The following is a 23,687-nucleotide window of genomic DNA, read 5'->3' as shown; positions in this document are numbered from 1 at the left end:
AACAAAGCCGTGAAATCACAAAGTTTCGACAGGATTTTTGTCGGAGAGACAAAAGCTTCAAGCATATCGAGGAAAAATCAGTTGCAATGCCTAAAAACTTCTCATCTTTGTCAGTAAATTTTATTGAGACATGCAAAAACAACTTATCAATGCGAATGAAAATAAGTCGACTTAGCACAGGAACGACTCGGGTTTTATGTTGCACCAACACTACGCAGGTCATATGGCGGCTTTACAGCGTTTACTGGTGTATTATTTCTTGCCCGAACCGGCGTCTGATTAGAACCATCAACGTACCAATACATAATTCGATAACTGCCTCACATGAAATAATCCAAAGTATGTGGCGGTTTTATACCCACAGGAATGTGGGGCAAGTTGTTTGACGTCAACGACTTTAACATTAGATTACGGACGCCAATTTTTATAATGGAGTATGGGCCGAAAACAATAACAAAACAACAACAACAACAACAAACGGTGATAATGCTTTTTTAACAAATATCCGTCTATATCATAATACAAAAACAATGTACATGAATGATTAAACAACACATTTAAAACAAAATAAAAGTTTAACAATATATGAGTATGTTATGTCTTCATTTGCCGTCGCCTGTTTCCAAAAACAAGAATATTTTTTTGACTTTCAATACGATTAGACATGTGATAAAGTGTGTCCCACCTTTGTTGTAATACAAGATTAAACTTTAATTAACTCGTCCAAGAAAATGTTTTGAGAGGTTCGCTCTATAACACATTCCTGAACTCATTTAATTAAAGTATATATGTGGGTTCCTATATATATAAAGAAATTTTTATATTCACGAAAATGTACATTAAAAATCTCTTATCGAAACGAAATCCAAGAGTATATAAATGATTTATCTGAATAAGTTGCGTAATCAAATGTAACATGAGCAAATTGTCATAACAGAACAGAACAACACTTTATTACCTCTAGTTACATATAGCAGCACAAGATAAACCGTAAAACCATCAGATAGAAATAAAAAATGATGAAAAACAATAATGGATATAAGTATGGGTATGAATTAAAAAAAATCTGCTTGTTATAAATAGATCTGAATACCATGCAAGTTGAATTAGTTGAGGTTTATTCAGTACTGAAAATCTACATAGCCTTTACAAAATCACTAATGGAATGATTTGATAAACTAAAAAGGGTATTACCCAGGAATGACTAGGCAAAATAACGTGCTTATGTTCGCTTTAACATGTATGTAAATTTTTTCCTAAAAGCCAAATTATAAAAACTGCATTACCAATAAGTTCAACAAGTATCTGAATGTATCGTTATATAATTACAATATATAATGTAACAATGTAATGGTAATAAAAACGAAAATCACTGAAATTTTATACAAAGCATCGTTTGAAAACAACACATTTAAAACAAATAAAGGATTACCAACCAATACTAGTATTTGAGTATCTTATATTATCACATGACGTCGCTTGTTCTCCATCTAACATAACCATAACGTGATATTTTATATAACATAGTTACGTGTAATATAACGTCGTTTTGTGATCATTTCGTTAAGATTGTTTATTTTCATTGCTTTCAATGCATTTAGTCACGTGATTATCGCCAAATAGATTCATATTCACTTATTTGCACACATTGATAAATGTATTCAAAACATGTGATCACAAGTACCAGGCATTATGAAATTATATAACACTATTTATCACCTGAAACGCGAAGTCAAAATATCAAGTGTGTTACAAGTCAGTTATTAAATACATTTCAAGTTGTTTATTTATCAAATCTATTCATTTACCTTAACAAAGATACGAAATCATATCTATAAAGCTATATCACAATCACGTAAATACAGAAACCTTTACTTGAAATCGAAAAATCAAAATTCATATATGTACATGTAAACAAATACATACTTGTAGAGAGATGCACATCTTATAAAACAAAACAGATTAAGAAACATCTATGAATATATACTTTATGTACACAGGTCTTAACACCATATTGAGTAATTAGGACTTGAGAGTTAAACTTATTGTCATACCGGTATGTATGTGTTTTAATTTCCAATGAGATAATATAATATATGATCTATAGTTTGAGTTATATTTCAGTCTATCAGTTTATCACTCTGAATCATTTAGCATCATCTGATAATGATTGTCTATGACAAGCCGAAAAATACGCCAAAACTTGTCAATATGTCGCAATGCAAGTATGCTTTGATTTCTTTCTATTCGACAAACATCTATAATTGAGTTCCAACAAACTGTTTTTTTTTTGTCAAAAAGAAGCACACAAGATAAATGATAAGGAAATCACAAAGTTATTTACAATTATTGCCTTTCATATCAAAAGGTGGAGATAGAAAAATCCCGATTGTATCTATTAAGAAATAAAATACATATCCAACCTTTAAACTGATCTTGTTACAATGCATGATTGTACTGTGCTGAGTGAAACTAACATGTCAACATGCTTTGTACTTGCTTCATAAGCAATAACATTTGCAGTGTAAATTTGTAAAAATTTTGGATGGGAATATTGCCGATTATATATCGGAAATGAGTATTTTTTCCAAACCATATTTGTGCATTATTCTGTAAATATCATGTTCATATCTTTCGCTTTGTTTAAAAGCAGGTATACATTTCACTAGTCTGTGATATATTTGTTGCAAGATATTTGTCTGATAAGCAGGAACAACAACAACAACAACAACAACAACAAACTGATAATGGCTGCAGTGATCTGGTTTGCGATATGTGTTAAAAGTCCTTTAGTTTGTATTTATATATGTAATGAGAACATGAACAATGTTTCGCCTTTTAGATGTGCCAAGATTGGAGTGTCTTCACACAATCAGCATATGGTGCCCACTTCTGAACCGTTGTACTCAGATGCAACTTTTGGAATCGTTGCTCCGCCAAACATTCTGGAATATAACCACTTCTGTTCGGCAATTTTGGGTTGAAACCAAATTTGAGTAACAATTTGGTAAGCTCGACACTTCCATGTTTGCAAGCAATATGTAATGCAGTTTCAAAATTGTTATTCTTTAGATTTATTAAAGATGAGCATTCAGGCAATGGTAAGACGAACTCTGTGAAATGCACATGGTTTTTATCCGCTGCAAGATGAATGATACTGTCCTTTGAATCAGTGAGCGCAAACATATCGGCTCCGTATTCTTTCAATATAAACAGAGATTTAATGTCATCTTTGGCTGCTGCTACATGGACAGGACAGTGTCCATCTTGTTTTATATTTGGATTGGCTCCTTTAGAAAGGAGAAACTGAAGCATCTCGCGTAAGCCATATTGTATGGCCACATGCAGCGGTACACCGAATTCCCGATTAACAAAATCGACGCCGAAATTGTATTCCATCAATAACTCAAGTAGATCAATGTCATTATTTTGCACTGCACGCATCACAACCTTTTCATCTTTTTGGAGTCCTCTTTGGTTCCAGGCATGCAAAATTATCCTTAAAGCATGCATATGTCTACCGTTGCAAGCCAGACTTAGTGCAGTTTCGTTGTTAATATCTTTTGCCTCAACTTGTACGTTACGATTAATAAGTTGTCGTATAACCGTAGAATGACCCATTTCAGCAGCAATGTGTAGTAACGTTTGTTTCTGCTTGTTGGTGGCATGTAAGATCTGGGGTGACTTATTAACGAATAAGTCTAGGATCTCATTTTGTCCACTAGTTACAGCCATGAAAGCATTATTGGTGTTTGGTTTGGCACCGTTATCAAGAAGAATGCGTGTAACTGTTTGCAACCCAAGTTGCGTTGACATTGCAAGTGGTGTTTCGCCTTTGAATGTTTTATTTATGTTTACACGAAAATTTCCCAAGCTTCCATCAAACAGTTTTTGAAGCAAAGATGTATTATTTGTTTGCACTGCATGATGAATCAATGGTGGTACATCTTCACAAGCACTTTTATTTACATCGACAGCCGAGATTAACCTGCGTAAAACCTGAACCAATGCATCAGATTCTGGTTCTTTGCTTAGTATTGTGGCAGCATACTGAGCAATTTCAAAAGCTTCTGTTGTGCTAAAACTACTGTTCAATTGTATGAATTCGATGACCTTATCAGCACCGACGTCAATTGCTTTCAGTAACGCTGCCTTCTGAATTTGAGCACCTTTTTCAACCATGAGCTTGAATGTCTGGCAATTAGACATTTCTGCTGCATGAATAAGAGTCTCAGTCTCTTGTGTATGTGTCCACTTTTTCCATGTCTTTTTGTTACGTTTTTTCTTCCAAATATCATGAAGAACAATGACTTCCGTGATGTTTCTTGGTACACCTTTGAAAGTGTCCAGTTCCTTGCCCATTCCATGATAAAGACATGAGTATGGTTCAGTAAGATCACAATCTTGTCGGGTAAGAACTTTCCAAAGTAGATGTTTTGTTTCGCTCAGAAACTTCATAAACAATTGAAAGAAGCTTGTGCTCATTAGTGGGTGTTTCATGCATTTTGCGACGTGTCTTAACATAATTTCTTTCTCGAACCGTTTCATCACCGCTTTTGTTCTTATGTCTAGTTTTCTATCATCTACTTTTAGTACTGTGTCGCTTTCGAAATCTTGAACATTTCGGATGGAGTGTACAAAATTGTAGAAGAAATATTCGTCGCAATGTTCTATTGCGTCAGGGAACATTTCACAATATACCAAAAGGAATGAGTAATGTACTCGTCCATCACAAAATCTAAAGACTTGATTGTATTCTGACAGAAACTCGCCATCAAGATGACGTGCATACCTTTGTAAATTGTTACCAAGGTCAAGAAGATGGTTGTTGTCTTGTGCATACTGGTACAAATGTTGCAAACATTTACTGTTAAACCATTTTTTCATATTCTTTGGTTTGCTTTTAGACTGCGTATCTATATTATCCGCCGAATACCAAAATTTCTCACACTGCTCATTTAACTTCCTCATTTGGTTTACTTCTCCAATTCCGAGTTGTCCCCCGTGCGAAAGTACTGCAAGAAGTGTTAAGAACAAGGAACCCCCTTCTTTGTATGACTCCCGAATTCGTTGCACTATCTCTGGTATCGGTTCTGTCAGAATATTTAGGCCTTTTGCAAAGTCTGATCGAAACAACTCTGCTAATTTACCTACACATCTTACACTTCCTAACAAAGGGATGATACCATCAACTATTTCTTTGTCGATATAAGATGCCTCATTAACCTTGCCGGACTTATTTTCAGGACCACCTTTTACTCTACGGGTAACGATATTCTTCTGTTTCATAAATGCCATCAACAGCTTGGTTTTTGTTGCTCCTGTAGGGCGGAATTCCTTTTTCGCTGCATCAACAATATAATTGCAATATCTTTCATAGATTGGATGTTTTCTCTTTCCTGTTGATTCACTATCTTTTAGGTTCATTATGACAGTGAGCTTTCCTCTTAGACTTGTTCCAATTGGCATGTATTCTTTAAGCCATTCAAACCAATCGTTTAATCGCCCAACATCATCTCCAGTCGGGCCGTTTATATCGGTCACCAATATGATTGCATTTTCATCTTGAGATATATGACTCATTTCAGTCGGATCCTTCAGGTAAAATGGCTTTGCTTCGTTTTCTGTTGCAGAAACAACTCTTTCAAAAAGCATTTTGGCACTGAATGAGCACCCATACCCTGTTCCCTTGAAAATAACTAATGGATGGTAACCCTCTCGGTTTAAAACTTTTTGGCCGCCCCTAAAAAGCTCCGTTTCTACTTGTTCTTTTGTTCCTCTTACACCATTTAAAATATTCAAGTGGCGCACTGAAAGAACAGAAAAAATAAATACGGTCTTTCAAACATAACAATATTTTGTTTTAATATTTGTATTTGTTTCTTATGCATATACCTATACCGCGTTTCAAAAAATTATATTAACGTATGGTCTTAGTAGACACTTGAATATATCTCAGGTTAGTTATAGAAGGCGTAACATTCAAAGAAGACACTTACTTGTAACATTGTTGGAGATTGTTGCTACCTTGTTTAGTATTGATTCACCATTTTCTATAAAAGAAGAAAAACTTTTTATAGTTACTGAGATCATGACATTGGCCTAAAATTGTCGTTAAACCAGTAACCATTTTAATGATCTACATCAGGTATAAAAGATAAATATTTGTTTTTACAAAATCTTATATTTCAAAATGTATATAAAATAGCTCTTATTTTATATCGAATATAATGCATTCAATTTTATAAGCATTTGTTTGTATAAAGTTGTCAAAGTATATGGTTAGGTGTGAAACATACCTCCTGTTATCTGAACATTATTTGAATTGTTAACAAGGTAATAATGGAGAGGTCTTAAATCTGCTAACTCTTCTTCATTTCTTCCTTTCGAGCGAAGATCTGGCACTGAAAAAATAATGTGCCAAGTTACTATACACCGAAAGAAACTTCTGCAACACTTTTAAAACTTTTTTTCATAGATTCACTGCAAGTGGCAACAAAGTTCAATAACATCATTGAACCGTAACCTATGACAAATTCCACATTTGTAATATGCATGATTTCAAGTATATTTGCTAGGAAAGTGGTGTATATATACATTTTATATCATACAGTTTATTGTACTGGATTCCTTGTAAATACAGAGTACAAATGCTCTTCATTTCCATCTGTTTTCTTGTTGTATTTTGTTATGACATAAAATTAGTTTGTGTCTTTGCTAAATCTGAAATAATTGTTATTTTTAAATAGGAAATGAAATATGTTTGCTTACCACTCATCGAGAAATGTTGTAGTAATTCACCATGACATTGTTCGTCACTCATATCTTGGCCTTCGTCATCATAGTCGTACATCGATTTAGGCAGCGTTTCATAATCACTAGTTTCATCGTTTGCGAATGGATGTTCGTCTTCATTAACGTTGTTTTCCATCCTATCTTCTGTTATTGTACTCAGACTTTTGGTTCTCTTCAAGTTCATTTTTATCCCTTGTCTTATTTTTTTCGGCCATGATTTATTCTTATGGTCATCGTTTTCTGGTAGTGTCGCTGATAAACCAATTTCTTTTGATTCTGAAGCAGGCTTTCCAGAGTAATTGTGGTAATATTTTGAAGCTCCATTTCTTGAGTTATCAACAGCATCATACCTTTTATCTTGTTGGTTGTATGTTTTTCCATTTTCTACAGTGAATGGAGTTCTACCCGATCCCTCTTTTGTCCGAAGACATTCTGAATTCAACAAACTAGCAGAGTCATGGTTCGAGATGTCAAAGGTATTTTCGTTATTTGTCAAGATAGTTTTGTCATAGTTCCAAACATCTGATTTTGTACTGCTCTTGAAGACTCCCCTAATACTTTTTAAAAATGTCCCCTCTGAGCGATTTCTTTCTGCCATTCTATTCTTCAAACGGTAATTGTTCTTGACACATCATAATGTCATCGTGTGTTCCGAAATGATGAGCATGTCCTGCAAAATAAAAATGCCTTTTTACTTACACTTTGGTGTGTACTTTATAAAACCTGGTCTAAATGTATATACATCGTCTTGCTTAACATGAAGGCCCTATACAATATATTACCAATAAAAATATCTGTTATTCAATATGAGAAAAGCTTTTGAAATATTAATCAAGTTTCCACATTGAAGCTGCAAAGTGAGTGTTTTTTGTGCATATTTTGACCTCATTTGGTAATTTACGTTGTTTATAAGTGCCGTTTACATTATGCGAATTATTACTATTAAATACATGTTAAGTTTTACATGAAATTAAGCATAAATTTGGAGGCATGCTGCTATAAAAGCTTTTTAGATATTATGAGACACGTGTACACACTATGTAGTATATTTCGAAATCTAACTAATTACAAGGCTACATTTCGAAATGATGACGATGTTTCGGTTAAACCGCAAAATATGACCTCTTTTAGTTAAAAGAATCAAAATAGTTTGCATAACCTTTGCGGACTTTTTTACCCGCTATAAATATGGTAAACCATTAAGTCATTGATCAACAATTTCTTTTCAAAAGTCATACAAAGTATTACATATATTTATATAACTGACTAGACAATGTCAAGTGTATAGATATACCAAATTATTGTATCTCAATATGACAGGGATCTAAATATAAAAACCGCCCAAATCGGAAATTCTATACCTAAATTGAAAAAAAAGTATTATAATTTTAACCTTCTTTTTCAAACATTTAATGATCATTTGTAAAATAAAATTGAACATTGTAAATTCCTACAAGCAATATGAGAATTTATCTATAAACTTATATTTATGAATTTTGTTAGTACTTTTGTAATATGCCATCGTCATTATCATCGTTTTCGTTATCCTCTTCATTATCATTAACATCACAACGTTCATTTTACGGTTAGAAGTTTACAATGAATTTGGCTTAAAATAATAAATGTGATAATGATGTATATTTAGAGGAAAATAAACGAACATATGATTTAAATAGAGTCCTTTGTTAGATAGAGGTTAGGGCAATCCAAACACGAGGGTCATCGGTTACATCGGGAATAGTTTTTCAACTGCGTTGATTACCTAACAGACACGCCTTCATATTTTGATATATTTGGCACTTATGAAATTTTATTGTTGTTAAAAGAGGTGTGTGTAGGAATACCGAAAGAAGTGATGCACGTGTAGTGTAAAATAAGCCTATGTAAGATAAAATTTTCAAGCACCACTATTTTACGGATTTTTCTGAATAACAACTTATAAGAAAATTATGTTAATAATAAGGATATAAAAGAACATTATTATAATAATGATAACTACAAAGACAATTCGGTTAAAAATGAGGAAATAAAAGAGCACATGACAAAAACATACAAAATTATAATGATAAATATGGAGGAGAAAAATAGAAAACTAATGAAGCAATAATGTAAATATTGAGTATAATTTAAGACTATACCACACTTGTAACTTAAATTAAAAATTCATGTTACCATTAAAAAAATAATAAAACGCATCTGATATTACCAACACTCGTATGATTATACGTGTTACAAGCATGGGTCTTTTGTGAAAATCATGAGTTTTTAATAAAGAATGATGACAAAATGAAGAGATATAAATCACAAAATACACCGGTAACATAAACAGTATTTTAAAAAGGAAATACTGAAATAATATAATCAAAATCTGCATGAATGGAATAATCACAATTACACACGGAAATAGTACGTATACACAATTACACACGGAAATAGTACGCATACACAATTACACACGGAAATAGTACGTATACACAATTACTCACGGAAATAGTACGTATACACAATTACACACGGAAATAGTTCACATACACAGTTAGAAATGGTAAAAGTACTTGTACACAGTTACAAGCGGAAATAGTGCATATACACAGTTACAAGCAAAACAGTACATGTACACAGTTACAAGCGAAAATAGTGCATGTAAACAGTTACAAGCGAAAATAGAGCAGGTACATAGTTACAAGCGAAAATAGTGCATGTACACAGTTACAAGCGAAAATAGTACATGTACACAGTTACAAGAAAAAATAATGCATGTTTACAGTTACAAGCGAAAATAGTGCATGTACACAGTTACAAGCGAAAATAGTATGTGTACAAAGTTACAAGCCAAAATAGTGCATGTACACAGTTACAAACGAAAATAGTGCATGTACACAGTTACAAACGAAAATAGTACATGTATACAGTTACGAGCGAAAATGGTGCACGTACACATCTACAATCAAAAATTGTACATGTATATGAACACAATTACAAGCAAAAAAAGTTCATGTACACAGTTAAAAGCGAAAATAGTTCATGTACACAGTTTCGAGCAAAATAGTTCTTGTACACAGTTACAAGCAAAAATAGTACATGTACCACTAACAAGCAACAATAGTTCATGTAATTATAAATACCAGTAATAAAAAAAGAAAACAATTAATAAAACTAAACTTATCGATAAATAAATAAATAAATAAATAAATAAATAAATAAATAAATAAATAAATAGATAAATAAAAACTTGCCACTGATGTCCCGGCATCTCTTACGGCGATATGGACAAATCTTCCCAACCATTTTGCTATAAACCAGTTGTATTATATTTCTGTATCGCCAGTTTAAAAGGAGACACAGGCAAAATTTTAATTTCTTCGTTTTTTGTTTTCCATTTATTTTTCTGTAAATGTTCTCAAAATAAATACACTAGGAAGTCACAGGGAAAAAACTTTTATGTAAGGAATAAAATGGTTGTTTCCGAACTTGAACCACGTGGGTCAGGTTAGAGCGTCAAGATTTTACAATAGTTGTCACAGTGAACTCTGGAAACGTTAATGAATATGTCTAATGAATGCCTTAGACTTGTTTCAATCATACAATATCCAAAGTATCTGTTATTGTACTTTCCAGAGTGTGTTCAAGTCACATGACTTGTTTTAAAACTACTCGGTGATTCTGTCGGCGTCTAAATTTCGTTCAACATATTAAGACGATATTTTTTTTGTTTGAGTGAAATATGGAATATATTTTCACGTAACATGATAAATGCCACATATTTTCACGAGCCGGGATGGCGAGCGAAAATATGTTGCATTTAATCATGTTGATGGCAATAGGCAAAAGTGGTATAATGATGAATGTAGGCGTAAATTTGAATTATATAAAAGAGATGTTTTTAATTATAATATGATCAAATGTAATGAGACGAGACAATTAGTTTACTAGTCAAAAAAAAAAAATATATTGCTGTAGAAAAAAAAATGAGTTTAATAGAATTTAAGTCATAAAATGAATTACAATAAATGAAATTACATCTGCTAACAAAGCATTGTCTTCTAATAAAGCCTGTTCTATACAATATACTATATGAGTATTTTTAAGTTAGTATTGATGTATTAGTACGTCCTATTCAGTTGTTATTTAATTATATCTTAAAGCAATGTAAATTTCCTCCTAGTTGGTCAAAGGGGGTTATAATACCACAGTGACTATATATGAAAGGTGACTCAAGTGACCTAAATAATTACAGAGGTATTACCCTTATCAGTTGTTTTGCGAAGCTATTTACTGCTATTTTGAATAATAGATTGGACCAATTATCTATACATTTATTACTGTTTGCAGACGATGCTGTATTGTTTTCTGAAACAAAAGAAGGTTTACAAGATTCACTTAAAAAATTAGAAACTTATTATAAAAAATGGAATCTTAATGTCAATATTGAAACAACTAAAATTGTTAGAAAGGGTGGTAGAATAAGTGATTCTTGTAAATGGACATTTGCTAGAAAAGAAATAGAAATTGTTAGTTCATTTATTTATTTAGGGGTTGTTTTTTCTTGTGGGGTTCGTTTAACAATGCAACAAAAACTTTCGCTGGGAAAGAATAAAGGCAATGAATTCACTTTTTAATATTACACATGGTATAAATGTACCTGTAAATATAATGTTTAATTTGTTTGATGCTTACGTATTGTCAGTAATGAATAATGGCTGCGAAGTATGGGGCTTTTTAAAGGCTGAGAATTTAGAGCGGGTTCATAAAAATTTTTGTAAATGGTTGCTTAATGTAAAACGAACAACAAATACATTATCTCTGTATGCAGAACTGGGCAGATTCCCATTGTACATTAATAGATATGTTCGAATTGTTAAATAATTTTTAAAATTGCATGGTCGAAAAATGGAAAACTGTATAATCAGAACTATTGTTAAAGACCAAAGACTAGGCATTTTTCATAATGCTGCTAGTGTTAATTGGTCGTCGAAAATACGTGTTTTATTACAAAATGCCGGATTTTGTGATGTCTGGGAATTTCCAGAGTCAGTTAATATAGATGTATTTATACCAGTGTTTATCAATCGCCTTAGGGATATTTATACGACTAATTGGCATGCTAGTGTTCAGACATGCAGTTCGTTATTTTTGTATAGACATAGTAAGTCTATTTTTAATCGTTCTGAATACCTCGCTATTGTTGATATTATGCTATTGCTAGATTAAGATTAAATTCACACAACCTGCATATTGAAACTGGTCGACATAACAATATTGAAAGAAATCGTCGTTATTGTGTAATTTGCAATTCAATGATATCGAGGACGAATTCAACTTTGTTTTAGTTTGCCCGTTTTATCATGAAAACAGGAGAAAATATATTCCTAGATTCTACTATACACGTCCAAGTATGTTTAAATTTATAGAACTGCTAAATTCAAAATGTAAAAAGACTCTACATAATCTTGCAATTTATTGTATTAAATACTTTAGACAGAGCATTGTAGGAGCACATTTGTCTCGGAGCACATTTGTCTCACGAGGTGTGACCGATGTGTTCGTAAACATTCATGTTTTCGAAAAATGGGAAATGAGACAGATGTGTTCGACACACAATAGAAAGGACACTCGAAGCACATTTGTCTCACATTCTTCCATAAAATTCTAAAAAGGTAATAATTATGCCCGTCCGTCTCCTGGCAACCAGACATTGTTCTGTGTTGCCTGTATTTATAATACCGTTTATAGGTCACTTCCGGTCAATTAAAAAACTTCCTACCTCTGCATAGGAGTCTCATATTAACTCAAAGAATATCCCTGTTCTGCGTGTCACAATGAAAATTTCCACCAGTGCAGTATCCAGAACCAAAGCACATATGCAGCGAGATTTTTATCGTTATCAATTGTGACATGTTTCTTTCCGATGCTCAAAGTTTTATAAATGATTTAGGAATTATTCTAAGCAACAAGAAGGTAATATCTACGGTGGCATAAAAGGAACTTAGGATTTTCTTATTTATTATGTGCGCACGCGAAATCTTTTACGTGGCCACTCGACACTTTTACTGGCGAACGCGATAGCTATTACGTTCGTAAAATTAGGAATAGTTATTGCGTGCGCACGCGATAACTATTACGTGAGCACGTGGATAGGTATTCTGCATTTGGACCCTGGACGGGCTTCCTCGCATGAGTAGTTCGACGCTTCGAGTGAGTGTCAAACCTACAACGGTTAGGGGCAAGTAGTTTTTTTAAATCACCCGGCCACGGAGACCCCTAAATGATCTAAAGAAGAAATTGAGATGACCATCCCACACGTATTTTGTTTTCATCAGAAACAAATAAAAAATATCGCCTCGCCATTTTCAGAGAAGTGATGCTTTCAGATCCGCCATTAAAAAGCACTTACAACGTGCATGAGTTCCTAAAAGAATCCGGGTAATGCCATAATTATGGAATATCGCACCTCGCAGAATCGGGCGAGACACGACATTCCGACGAGACCAGAAGCGAGGCACGATACTGAAACATGAGATCTCGCAATGTCGAAGTATCCCGTACCACGAAATTTCACGGCTCGCTTCATGTTTTGCCGGAATGTCGCTTTCCTTGTCTCTCGCGCATCGCTTCGTGCATGTGCTTCTCAAATGCCTGACTATGACAAAGGAACCAGCGCGGGAGCCATCTGGGCTTGTCGCCTAATGGCGGACAGGCTATTTACACTTTTTTCACACTGCATGGCTATAGACGTCAACACGTCAAGTTATTTTCTGTTTAAATTTCATCATGGAAAGGTTTTTGACATTTCGCTTAAAAAATGCGAGCAAAGGTTGTTTTTGATTAAGTAAATTTCAATCTTAATTATGTTGGTTCTTCTTTCACGTCACAGCAGTGTAATTCTTAAGTGATTTTACAGTAACAAATATGACACTAGAAATGTATCTTTCATCATTTTAGATCAGTTTTATCATAACTCTTTAAAATGAGATAAAGATTTGTTTTATATAGAATATAAAGGGAAAACTATTTAGTGGTATATTGCCTCTTTCGCGTCGACGTATGAGATGCGAAGCGGGACGCGAGATTCTGGCGAGATGCGAAACGAGTCGCGAAATTGTATCGTTCACATATCGCCCGATTACGGTGATCCGTAAGATTTTTGTCTCCCTGAAACCGATATACACGATGGTACAATGTTGATTTCAAGCGCGAAGGTACGATGATGGAAATACGACGGCATGATGATGAAACAACGATGGCACGATGGTGAAATCACAATGATGCGATGACACGATGTTGAAAATAATATCGCGTTTTCAACATAATGCCATTACAGTTTCATCATCGTACCATCGCATTTTCATCGTACTATCACGTTTTCATCATCGTGCCATCGCTGTTTCACCATCGTACAATCGTTGTTTCAAGTCTGTATCATCGTGTTTTCACCATCGTACCATCGCGTTTTCATCATCATGCCATTGTGTCATCGCGTTTTTACCATTGTACCATCGTGAACGGGATTCCGTATGTTTCAGTGTTTGCCTTCAGGTTTAGCCAATCAAATTTCTTGAATTTGAGATATTATAATTAATAGTTACGTTTAAGATTTCATTAAAATGAACATTTGCAAACCTATTGTTGATTACAATTGACATAAGGTAAAACGGCGAACCTCGAAAAAAAATCTGCATGAGACAAATGTGCTTTCTTGTCGCTTAAAATTCATGAGACAAATGTGCTTTCTGGTCCCTTAAAAATCTTGATCGGAGCACATTTGTCACACAAATGGGTTTTTTAGGGTAGACATTTGAGGTCCCATTTGTCTCACGTGGGACAAATGCGACCGCATCGGTCTTAGGTAAGACACAAATGTGCTCCGAGACAAATGTGCTCCTACAGAGCACTGACCAATTAAATAACTTATAAATATTTTTTGTTATTATTAGAACAACGTCATAATATTCCTATGAAAGATATATGTACTCTAACAACATGCTTACTCAGATCACTCTCAACTGTTGAATTTAGACAAATATTTGTAGCAAAGTTTATTTATAATTTATATGATTTGTGTGTAATATTGTATGTTATCACGATTAGATGTATGCTTAAGTCTTTAATGCAATTTCTGTTCTGTTCTGTTCTATCATTCTAGATAGTTTTCAAAACAAAATTCAACAAAAACTTGTTTTCTATTTATCAGATTTTTCAAACAAAATGGCGAAAGAAGTCCCTCAAAGTAAATATGAGTTTTGACTCCGCCCACTTTCATATTTATATTTCATATTCATTTCTAAAAAATATGAAATATTTTTGACTGATATAGCACCATATTTCATGGGTTGAATTAAATAAATAGATTTATTACCCTTCCAGATTTTTTCCTTCTTTTTGATTGGATATTGGTCACCCGAAAGAAATTGATATTACCGAGCCAGACGGGTAATATATTATTATTTTATTATTATCATTATCGTCGACATAAATGCATTTGATATTGATTTATATAATATTTTTGATATTATTTCATAAAACTCATAAACGTACCTGTGAAGTATCCTTTACTCTTAATGTTAATATAGTCTTTTGACGGCCGAAGTATTAACTTAAAGGATAAAACGTCACTGGGAATCCCCGCCTTTTTCCAACCTTTTCATTTAAAGCTAGAGTATTCGGTTTATCTTTAATATTTACAAATGTACTCCTACATTAAATTTACCTTAACCGATTTTCACCTACTTTTGAGGTGTTTAAATCGTTTTATTTCCTTATTTTACTAAATCATGTGATACACTACCCGTACATGTAATCGATTTAGTGAGAACATTGATATCTTCTGAAAACAAACAAAAGAATTAAGAGGTATATAGTTTAAACAATTTATGCTCGTATGTTAAAATATTATAAATGACTAACTACTTGTACTAAGCTGTCAAAAATACTAAATAAATTATATTTCAGCTATTCAACTACATTGGATGTTACTTTTCTGCAATAAGAATTACACAACTGTTACATATATTTATATCTAAATGTAATTTTCCATATATTCGCAGTTTGGCATCAAAACGTACAGACATGCAGTCTGCGCAATTTAACTTAGATGACCTGTTTTTTTCTCCCTTTTTTGTGGTATTTTTAACTATTATCACGGACGGTATGTATTATAACATTTATAATTAACTAAAACACATCACACGTCACACATTACAAAAGCAGGCTATCTTTTCATAATATTCTACTATACCACAGCCCATCCTCTTAACTAATATTGCCTACTTGCAAACTAAGGATTCAAATGATGTGGAAAAATTGGCAGTATCACGGGCCTTGTAAGTTTTGTTATAATGAGAGATATATTTTGGTAACGACTGACGTGTACTTTTTACCTATTCAAAAAGAATGCATAATTAAAATATCTGAAATATTTCATTCTTGTCTTTTGTAGAAATAAATACTTAAAGCACACATTAAAGTTAATCATTTTCAGAGCTATAGTGTTATATTTCAAGCAACATGCCTCCCGATGAGATAAATTATTGTAAAAATCAAACCTGAATGAAAGGCTAGATCTACTATAATTTTAATAAGGATAAAAGGATTCAAGATTAAAGTTATAATTTACATGTTATATGTAATCAATGACTAATTGTTGGGGCATTTATCACCATATATCTACTGTCTGGCTAACGTAGTCAAGGCTAAATGTACATAGTTTGACCTCTATATATGTTGTTTTTTGTGTGTGTTTTTTGTTTGTTTTGTTTTTGGTAATTAACGTTAATGGTGTGCCGGTTGCAATTATGTAAACCATTTGTTTTGTTTAATTTACAATAATTTAACTTTTAAATACAATTTTCATGAACAAAAGCATGAATCTGGAGGGATGCTGCTTTAAACATATATAAGTTGGATTTGGATTCATGAGTTTACACTAGATGTAATTATCAATCATTAAACTGCCTTTTCTCATATTCTAAAATAAATTGAAAATGTAAAAGAAATAAAGTAATATTATTTTTCACAATTTTCCTCCTAGAAATTACGGTGTCATAGAGGGAACATCAGAAATATTTTTTCTATCACGCGAGCACGCGAAAGCTACTACGTGCGCACTTGATAGCTTTCGCTTACGCACTTGGTAGCTATCGCGTGCACATGTAGTAGCTTTTGCGTGCGCACGTGGTAGTAAAAATATTTCTAATGACCCTTTTATGCCATTGTAAAAAAGCAATATTATGTCTCGTGAAAATAACGTCCAAATGAGCTTCACATTTTCACTTCAATAAGTTTGGTTTCTATATATTCTTGAGCATCGCGTAATTATGAAGAGATATTACTTATACATGTATTAAGATATAATGTAATTAAATTGTCATTATTGTGGTTTATTATGTTAATTTGAACGCAAAGACCGCAAGTTAACATATAAAAATAACTACTTTGACGTCATTAGTTTTATAAAACATTTTTTTTATTGAGAAAGGAAATACAAATGGACGAAAGACAGATGTATGCATCTACCTATCTGAACAGAATAGGAAAGGGGAAAGGGTTTTTGTTCTCGATTGTTTTGTTTTGTGTTTGTTTTTATTGTCTTTTTTCTCTTGTTTGTAATAAACATGATTAGTTGCGCCATATAGAAACAATAGAATGCAGTGACAACACCGGTGATTTCATTGGTAGCTGCCAAATGGCACCAAACTCGCGCGTCAAATGCACACATTTATACGAAAACCAAATCATGAAAAGCTGAATAATAGAACCAGATATATACTTTTATGCTACAATAGCGCTGACCCTTTAGGAAGAACTCAACTATTGTTTGATTTTGACATGACGGGTCTGGAATAATTTTCGAGATTAATGTACCGTTTGATTAGGCATAGACTAGTATTTTGTGTGCAAAATTTCAGATCATTCTCTCACTCGGTTTATTCAAGAATAATTATTCTCGGAAAAGTGACTCAAATAATCATAGGGACCTCCAAGTCGGCCCAAAACAATACGATTTTCAATTTATTTCTGAGCAATATTTTGTATCTAAACTCAGCTACTGTACATTATTTATTTTGTGTCAAATAGGAGAGACATTCTATGATAAGGATGTAGCCTTTAAAAATAATGTCAAGGACACATACAATTATATCGATCAAGTTATTTGCGTTTTTGTTGACTTTGATATCACGGAGGCAATGCATACAAATCTAAGACCCATTGATTATCACTTTCCTTTCATTATTTTCCGTTTTCATTTCTTTCTAATTTAAATACAATAATATTAATAATATAAGTTAGCTTCAGAATTTGACGTCTAAAACAATGAAGCATTTTAACCTAAGTAAGACATAAACATCCGTATTTGTTTTATTTTCTTTACCATTCAAACTGTTGTTTACAGTAATAGTCAAGCATTTAAAGGAGTTCAAGCGATGTCGCACCTTTGTAGAATCGGTATGTTAAGGTATTAGATGTCTCATGTAGAATCTCATTTCTGAAAAGTAATTATTTCCACTTTCTTAATTAATTTTTCACAAATGTTTATATTTGTATGAAGATAATCATTACTACATAATATTTTGATGACCCTATTTTATATGACAAAATCTAACAGATTTCCTTACCCCCCACCCTCTTCTTATTTGAGACCTGTCTATCTAAATCATAGACATTTGTCGTTGGTTTTATTTGTAGTTATTAAAAATAAATATGGTTCTTTATAAGTACTTTTCAACTAAGAAAAATATGAAACTGAAACTAGCAAATGTTTTCTTCATATAATGAAAACATATTATTTGTTGTTGTTGTATAACACTGATACAAATGATATACTTTAATTGTCAATATTTTTCAAACAAGATGGTACACTAATGTATTTTTTTTGTATTCATGTCCAGAATATAGTACAGTTTATATTATTTATATAAAGTTTTAAATGCCTTTTAAAAAGAGTGTTAATTATATATCTTATACATTGAACTATAATTATATTCTTTTCATCAAATGACAGTTAATATAAAAGTATACCTCGCAGACATAGGCAGTTAAAGTACGAGTATAAACTTCATGATAGATGCTATTTTTGTTGCGACTGTCAACGTATAATTATACTAATTCGTATACATTATTACATCAGCCAATATCATTTTTCGTCTTTTTTAACGCCACAGTAAAGATATAAACTGTTCAAATGTGTCATGCGTAGTTTACATATGACCTGCGTCACGACAAAACCAACATAATCAACATAATGGGTTTGCGACCAGCATGGATCCAGACCAGCCTGCGTACCCGCGCAGTCTGATCAGGATCCATGCTGTTCGCTTACCAACCCTATTACAAGTAGAGAAACTGATAGCGAACAGCATGGATCCTGATCCGACTGCGCGGAGGCGCAGGCTGGTCTGGATCCATGCTGGTCGCAAACCCACTATGTTGGTTTTGTCGTGACACGGCTCATATAAATGCTATCAACCGGAGCGTGTTCGCCTCATATTTACATTTAAATTAAAGTTCTTTCTGAAGATTAGTTTAAAGTAAACCATAATACACAAATATTTTGATCATACGATTTTGTTGGGAAACCAGCAATATGATTAACCGAATTTTAATTCATTAATAAATTACAGTGTTTGGTGTATTTTTTCCTTTGTATTGTGTATAACCTGCGTCTTAGCAATGATTATACTAACATATTTCTTTCATACACTAGAAGTACTCTTTTTCAAAATTTAAACAATATTGTTTTTTTTTTGTTGTTGTTTTTTGCAGCAGATATATAAGCGTTATACTCTTTAATATATTCTAAAAAATAATATTGACAAAGTCTACATGAGTACATGCAATATGTATTCTTATATGCGAGAGGGCACCAATGTCATGAATTTCGATAATTTTGGAATATATATACACGTGTTTATATGTACTTGTATGGCTAGAAAACACGTACTGTATCCATTATAAAGAATATTAACGATTGAAAGATATTCACGTTTAGTCATTTTCTCACTAAGCGTCTTCATTTATTTAACCTGTTTTCTCAATTTTTTGAAAATGCTATCTGTGCAGAAAATGTAGGTTTACATTTAAAAGATATGCTTCAATGAATGAGTCATTTAAAATACGTTCAGTATAATAATATAAATAAATGTTCATATGTATGGTGGCCGGTAGTGTCCGTTGCGGACAACTTTTAAATCCGTGATATTTTATGTCGAAATTGTATAAAATGTCGTTGCGTATAGAAAGTTAGAATCTCTCGAGTTTTTCTGTCACACTTCTGTCATAAAAGTTGAGTTTTACGCAGGAAACCGCGACATTCACTATCTACATAGTAGACTAAGCCTCGCAAACATATGCCTACTTTAGGTGGCCGATCTCGGCCATTATAATTCGCGATGTTTTGTTTTGATGCATACCTTGTAAAAAGTCGATTTTGAGCATAAAGCCTTATGAGTTATTATGCAAAACGTCGCAACTGAAAATTGCTATTATTCGCCGTGATATTTTATGAAACCGTTGTTGTTGAGGAACGAAAAAGTCGCAGCCTATAATTGTCCCCCATCAACTTTTTGTAGAATTTCTACAACACTCGCAAATCTGTCGCGGATTTCATTCTTTTCCACGACTTTTTTGACAAACGGGGGATAAAATCTAGAGTCAAAACATCGACGCTACCGGCCAATGAAGTCAACATGTTCAACTATCGAGGTTTACACGTTCCCCGTGACATTTTAAACAATTATCGGTAGGAAATCTTGCGGTTTGTAAGCAGCCAGCGACATTTGATGATAAACGATAAAATTTTCTAGCGGGTTTGAAATGGCCACAATCACCCACCATAAATACGGTATTTTTCTTTTGAAAGCACATAAAACACGTGTTCAGCTTGAAAATATACAAAATTTTTAGAGACAAAAATTATGTTGATTTGTGATAATTATGCATTAATAAAAAAAAGGTTTTTAATGAGTTCAAGCTGTGTCTAATATGGTGGCATATTTCTGCCACCAGATAACCATATAACTAACTAGTTAATTAAGAGGTTAACTTGTTACGTAACTAGTTAACCTCTTAATTAACTAGTAAGTTATCAGGTTAACTAGTTACGTAACTAGTTATTCTCTGAATTAACTAGTTAGGTATCAGATATTTTGTAAAATGTAAACAAAATACCGCATTCAAACTCGTGTTAATGACTTGATTACATGTACCACAATGTAAATAGTATTATTTATTTATTTATTATCCTCCATCATACATGAAGATTTGAACGACAATTACACAACCATTTTTTAAATAACTACAGACAGAACAAGTATATAAATGTGATATATACATTACAAGACAGAATATAGATAAACAAATGCAAGTAATCTATAAAATGTATACATTGGACAGCACAATTATATGATATGCCCTTAACTGAAAAGAATGACACTGAATAAGAATTAAGACGGGAAAAAAACGCTTGTATATGATTTAGTCTTCCCTCTAACCCTAGTACGAAAACAAAACACTAGGAAATAGAGAGCAGGGAAACAAATCTACAAGTTTTAATTCAATGACATTTTTATGAAAACCTAGACCAGTTCACTAGATAATCGAAATGTCATTTTCATTAACAATATAAACGAATACTATTTTACTCACTACTATAGTATTCCAAGTTATTTTGTAAAATGTAAACAAAGTATTATTATGATTTACATACAAAACACTATTTAAACACTTAACATGTACTAATTCACAGACAGCAACAGAGGCAATCTATAAGACAGTAAATGGCCGATAAATAAAAAAAAATTGGAGACTATCACAGACCACCAAATATAAAATCTTTTGAGAATAAGAAAAAGAAGAATTTCTAATGCATAATGGACCTTAAACTAAAAAAGAGAAATAAGTAAAAAAAATCCTTACTACATTTATATTCGTCACACAAGAACAATTCATGTAAATAAATGATGAGGTCATTTTAATTTATTTTACAACTTCACTGTTTGTTTAAGTTTTATCTTGTTTATTATCACTTCACCAATTTGCTAAAATATTGCTTCATTTTCTATATTTTTAACCAACTGTGATAATGTCTATCGAATAACATATATTGAATAAGCATTTGATTCATATAAACATAATATTGAATTTGAAGCTTTTCAGTCTATGTCTATTTAAGGATAATATCAGATAAGCGGCTGATTTTTTTTGTTCTATCAAGATACCCAATTTTTGTCCAAAATAATTCACTCGAGACCTTTCTTTATCAGTAAAGTTAGACAGCCGCTACTTGATCTTTTCATTTGCAATGTGACTTAACGGCTTACAAAATCGTACTCAAAAATATCTTAATTGAATGAAATCTGGTTTAAATTTTGAACATAAACAAAATCTAAATTAGTTTCTTAATTGTTTTTTTCTACAGCATAATAATTTTAAAAAATCAAACCTACACGAATTTAAAATATAAAAAAATTCTATAAACGTGAAAAAGTATGAACTTACCACTTACACGTTCACCGACTACTTTATTTTGGAAAGCGGGATCCCAGAATCTATTTTTAAATCGTATGTCATCTGCTTGGATTGTACTGTTTCCTCTTTGAAGATGATACAGTCCAGTAAGTTTGATCGTTCTTTATACATAAACCTACTTTGGCCCAGTTTTTAAAAACAGATGTTAGCAATACTTTACAGGCTGTCATTCTTCTGTCAAATACTTGGTAGAAGGTGCGTTCGTTCAGTGTCAGAAGAGAAACTTCAAGAAATATCATACATCAAATGTGATCATACACAGTGACAGACAGTGGCTAAATGCAATAAAACTTTGCATACAAACATGTAAACAAAGAACAAGTTAGTAAGAACATACATATATACAGGTGTATCAATATTTAAAGAATCAGCACTTATTTGGAGAGATTACAATTTATTAACACAAAAATATTGATAAATATGAATATCTCGAGTAAAACAATATACAATAATATGTAGATTGATTTGTAATTGTTATTAAATTAACTTGTTATATACATGTATATACGGTGACGGAATGCACTGATGAATAACCCATACCATAAATATAAGAACATATTAACAATTTTGAACGTTTACATGTTCCTTTTGCGAGCTCGTCTCGGAAGGCGCACGAGCGGTCACACGGGCGCACAACACGGGTGCAGTCTCACGGGCGCGGTTACACAGGCCTTTACACGGCGAGGACACTCGTGCATGGTCACAAGGACGCGGCGACACTGGAAATCGAGGAAATCATTTACCCCGGCATTAGCAGCTACGGCAGCTCCACCCGATCTAAGCGCCTAGAGTGCAAGCAAATATTTAAATTATCCGTAAAAGGACGTAATCTTTCTAAAATGCACTCTCTAGCCCTTGTATTACTTAACGGCTTATTCCTGTAAATTAGTTTACCACTATTTCCTGATCTAAAACAAGGCCTAAATAAAAGATAATCATCAGAAATATCTTGTCCAGTAATAAACATATAACGGTTTAGATGCGATGGTCTTGCCTTTGCAAATAACATCTTCGCAACCTAAACGATATTGGCCAGTTTAACATTTTGGAATTCAATTTACAATCTTCAAAATCTTTTAATAATTTTATTTCAGTGAACTAAACTCATCAAATCTAAGAAACCCGAAAAACCTAAAAGGATCATGCACACATCTCTCACAATTAAAGAAATTTTAAACTTGTTACAAATACTTAGCAATACCTCTGCATTCAATGGCTAATTAATGCTAGCCACTTAAATCGTTCCGCAGATTGTAATAAGTTTTTAAGAAACAAAAATTGTCAGTATGATACGAAGTCCCTGTAAACCATGTGACCACTTTTTTATATGTAAGGCAACTTACGACAGGATTAGCTGGTATTGGTGTTTC

At 32.7% G+C, this 23,687-nt stretch overlaps 1 protein-coding gene across 2 annotated transcripts; it reads right to left on the bottom strand.

The window, feature by feature from the left end:
• Positions 1 to 476: 476 nt before the first annotated feature.
• Positions 477 to 22,602, bottom strand: LOC132743539 (uncharacterized). 2 transcript variants are annotated; one of them, XM_060732069.1, is made up of 5 exons: positions 22,288 to 22,602; positions 6,772 to 7,465; positions 6,300 to 6,404; positions 6,000 to 6,053; positions 477 to 5,810 (listed from the first exon to the last, which is right to left on the bottom strand). In XM_060732069.1, the coding sequence occupies exons 2-5, from the start codon at positions 7,391 to 7,393 to the stop codon at positions 2,839 to 2,841; spliced, it is 3,753 nt and encodes a 1,250-aa protein (XP_060588052.1). In that variant the 5' UTR covers positions 7,394 to 7,465; positions 22,288 to 22,602; the 3' UTR covers positions 477 to 2,838. The 2 variants fall into 2 exon arrangements, with proteins under 2 accessions (XP_060588052.1, XP_060588053.1); XM_060732070.1 differs by lacking the exon at positions 22,288 to 22,602 and adding an exon at positions 15,331 to 15,640.
• Positions 22,603 to 23,687: the final 1,085 nt, after the last annotated feature.

The sequence above is a fragment of the Ruditapes philippinarum genome, unplaced genomic scaffold, assembly GCF_026571515.1.
Source record: "Ruditapes philippinarum isolate M1 unplaced genomic scaffold, ASM2657151v2 ctg3190_1_1_1_1, whole genome shotgun sequence".
NCBI classification, from domain to species: Eukaryota; Metazoa; Mollusca; class Bivalvia; order Venerida; family Veneridae; genus Ruditapes; species Ruditapes philippinarum.
This window is presented reverse-complemented; position numbering and strand designations above follow the sequence as displayed.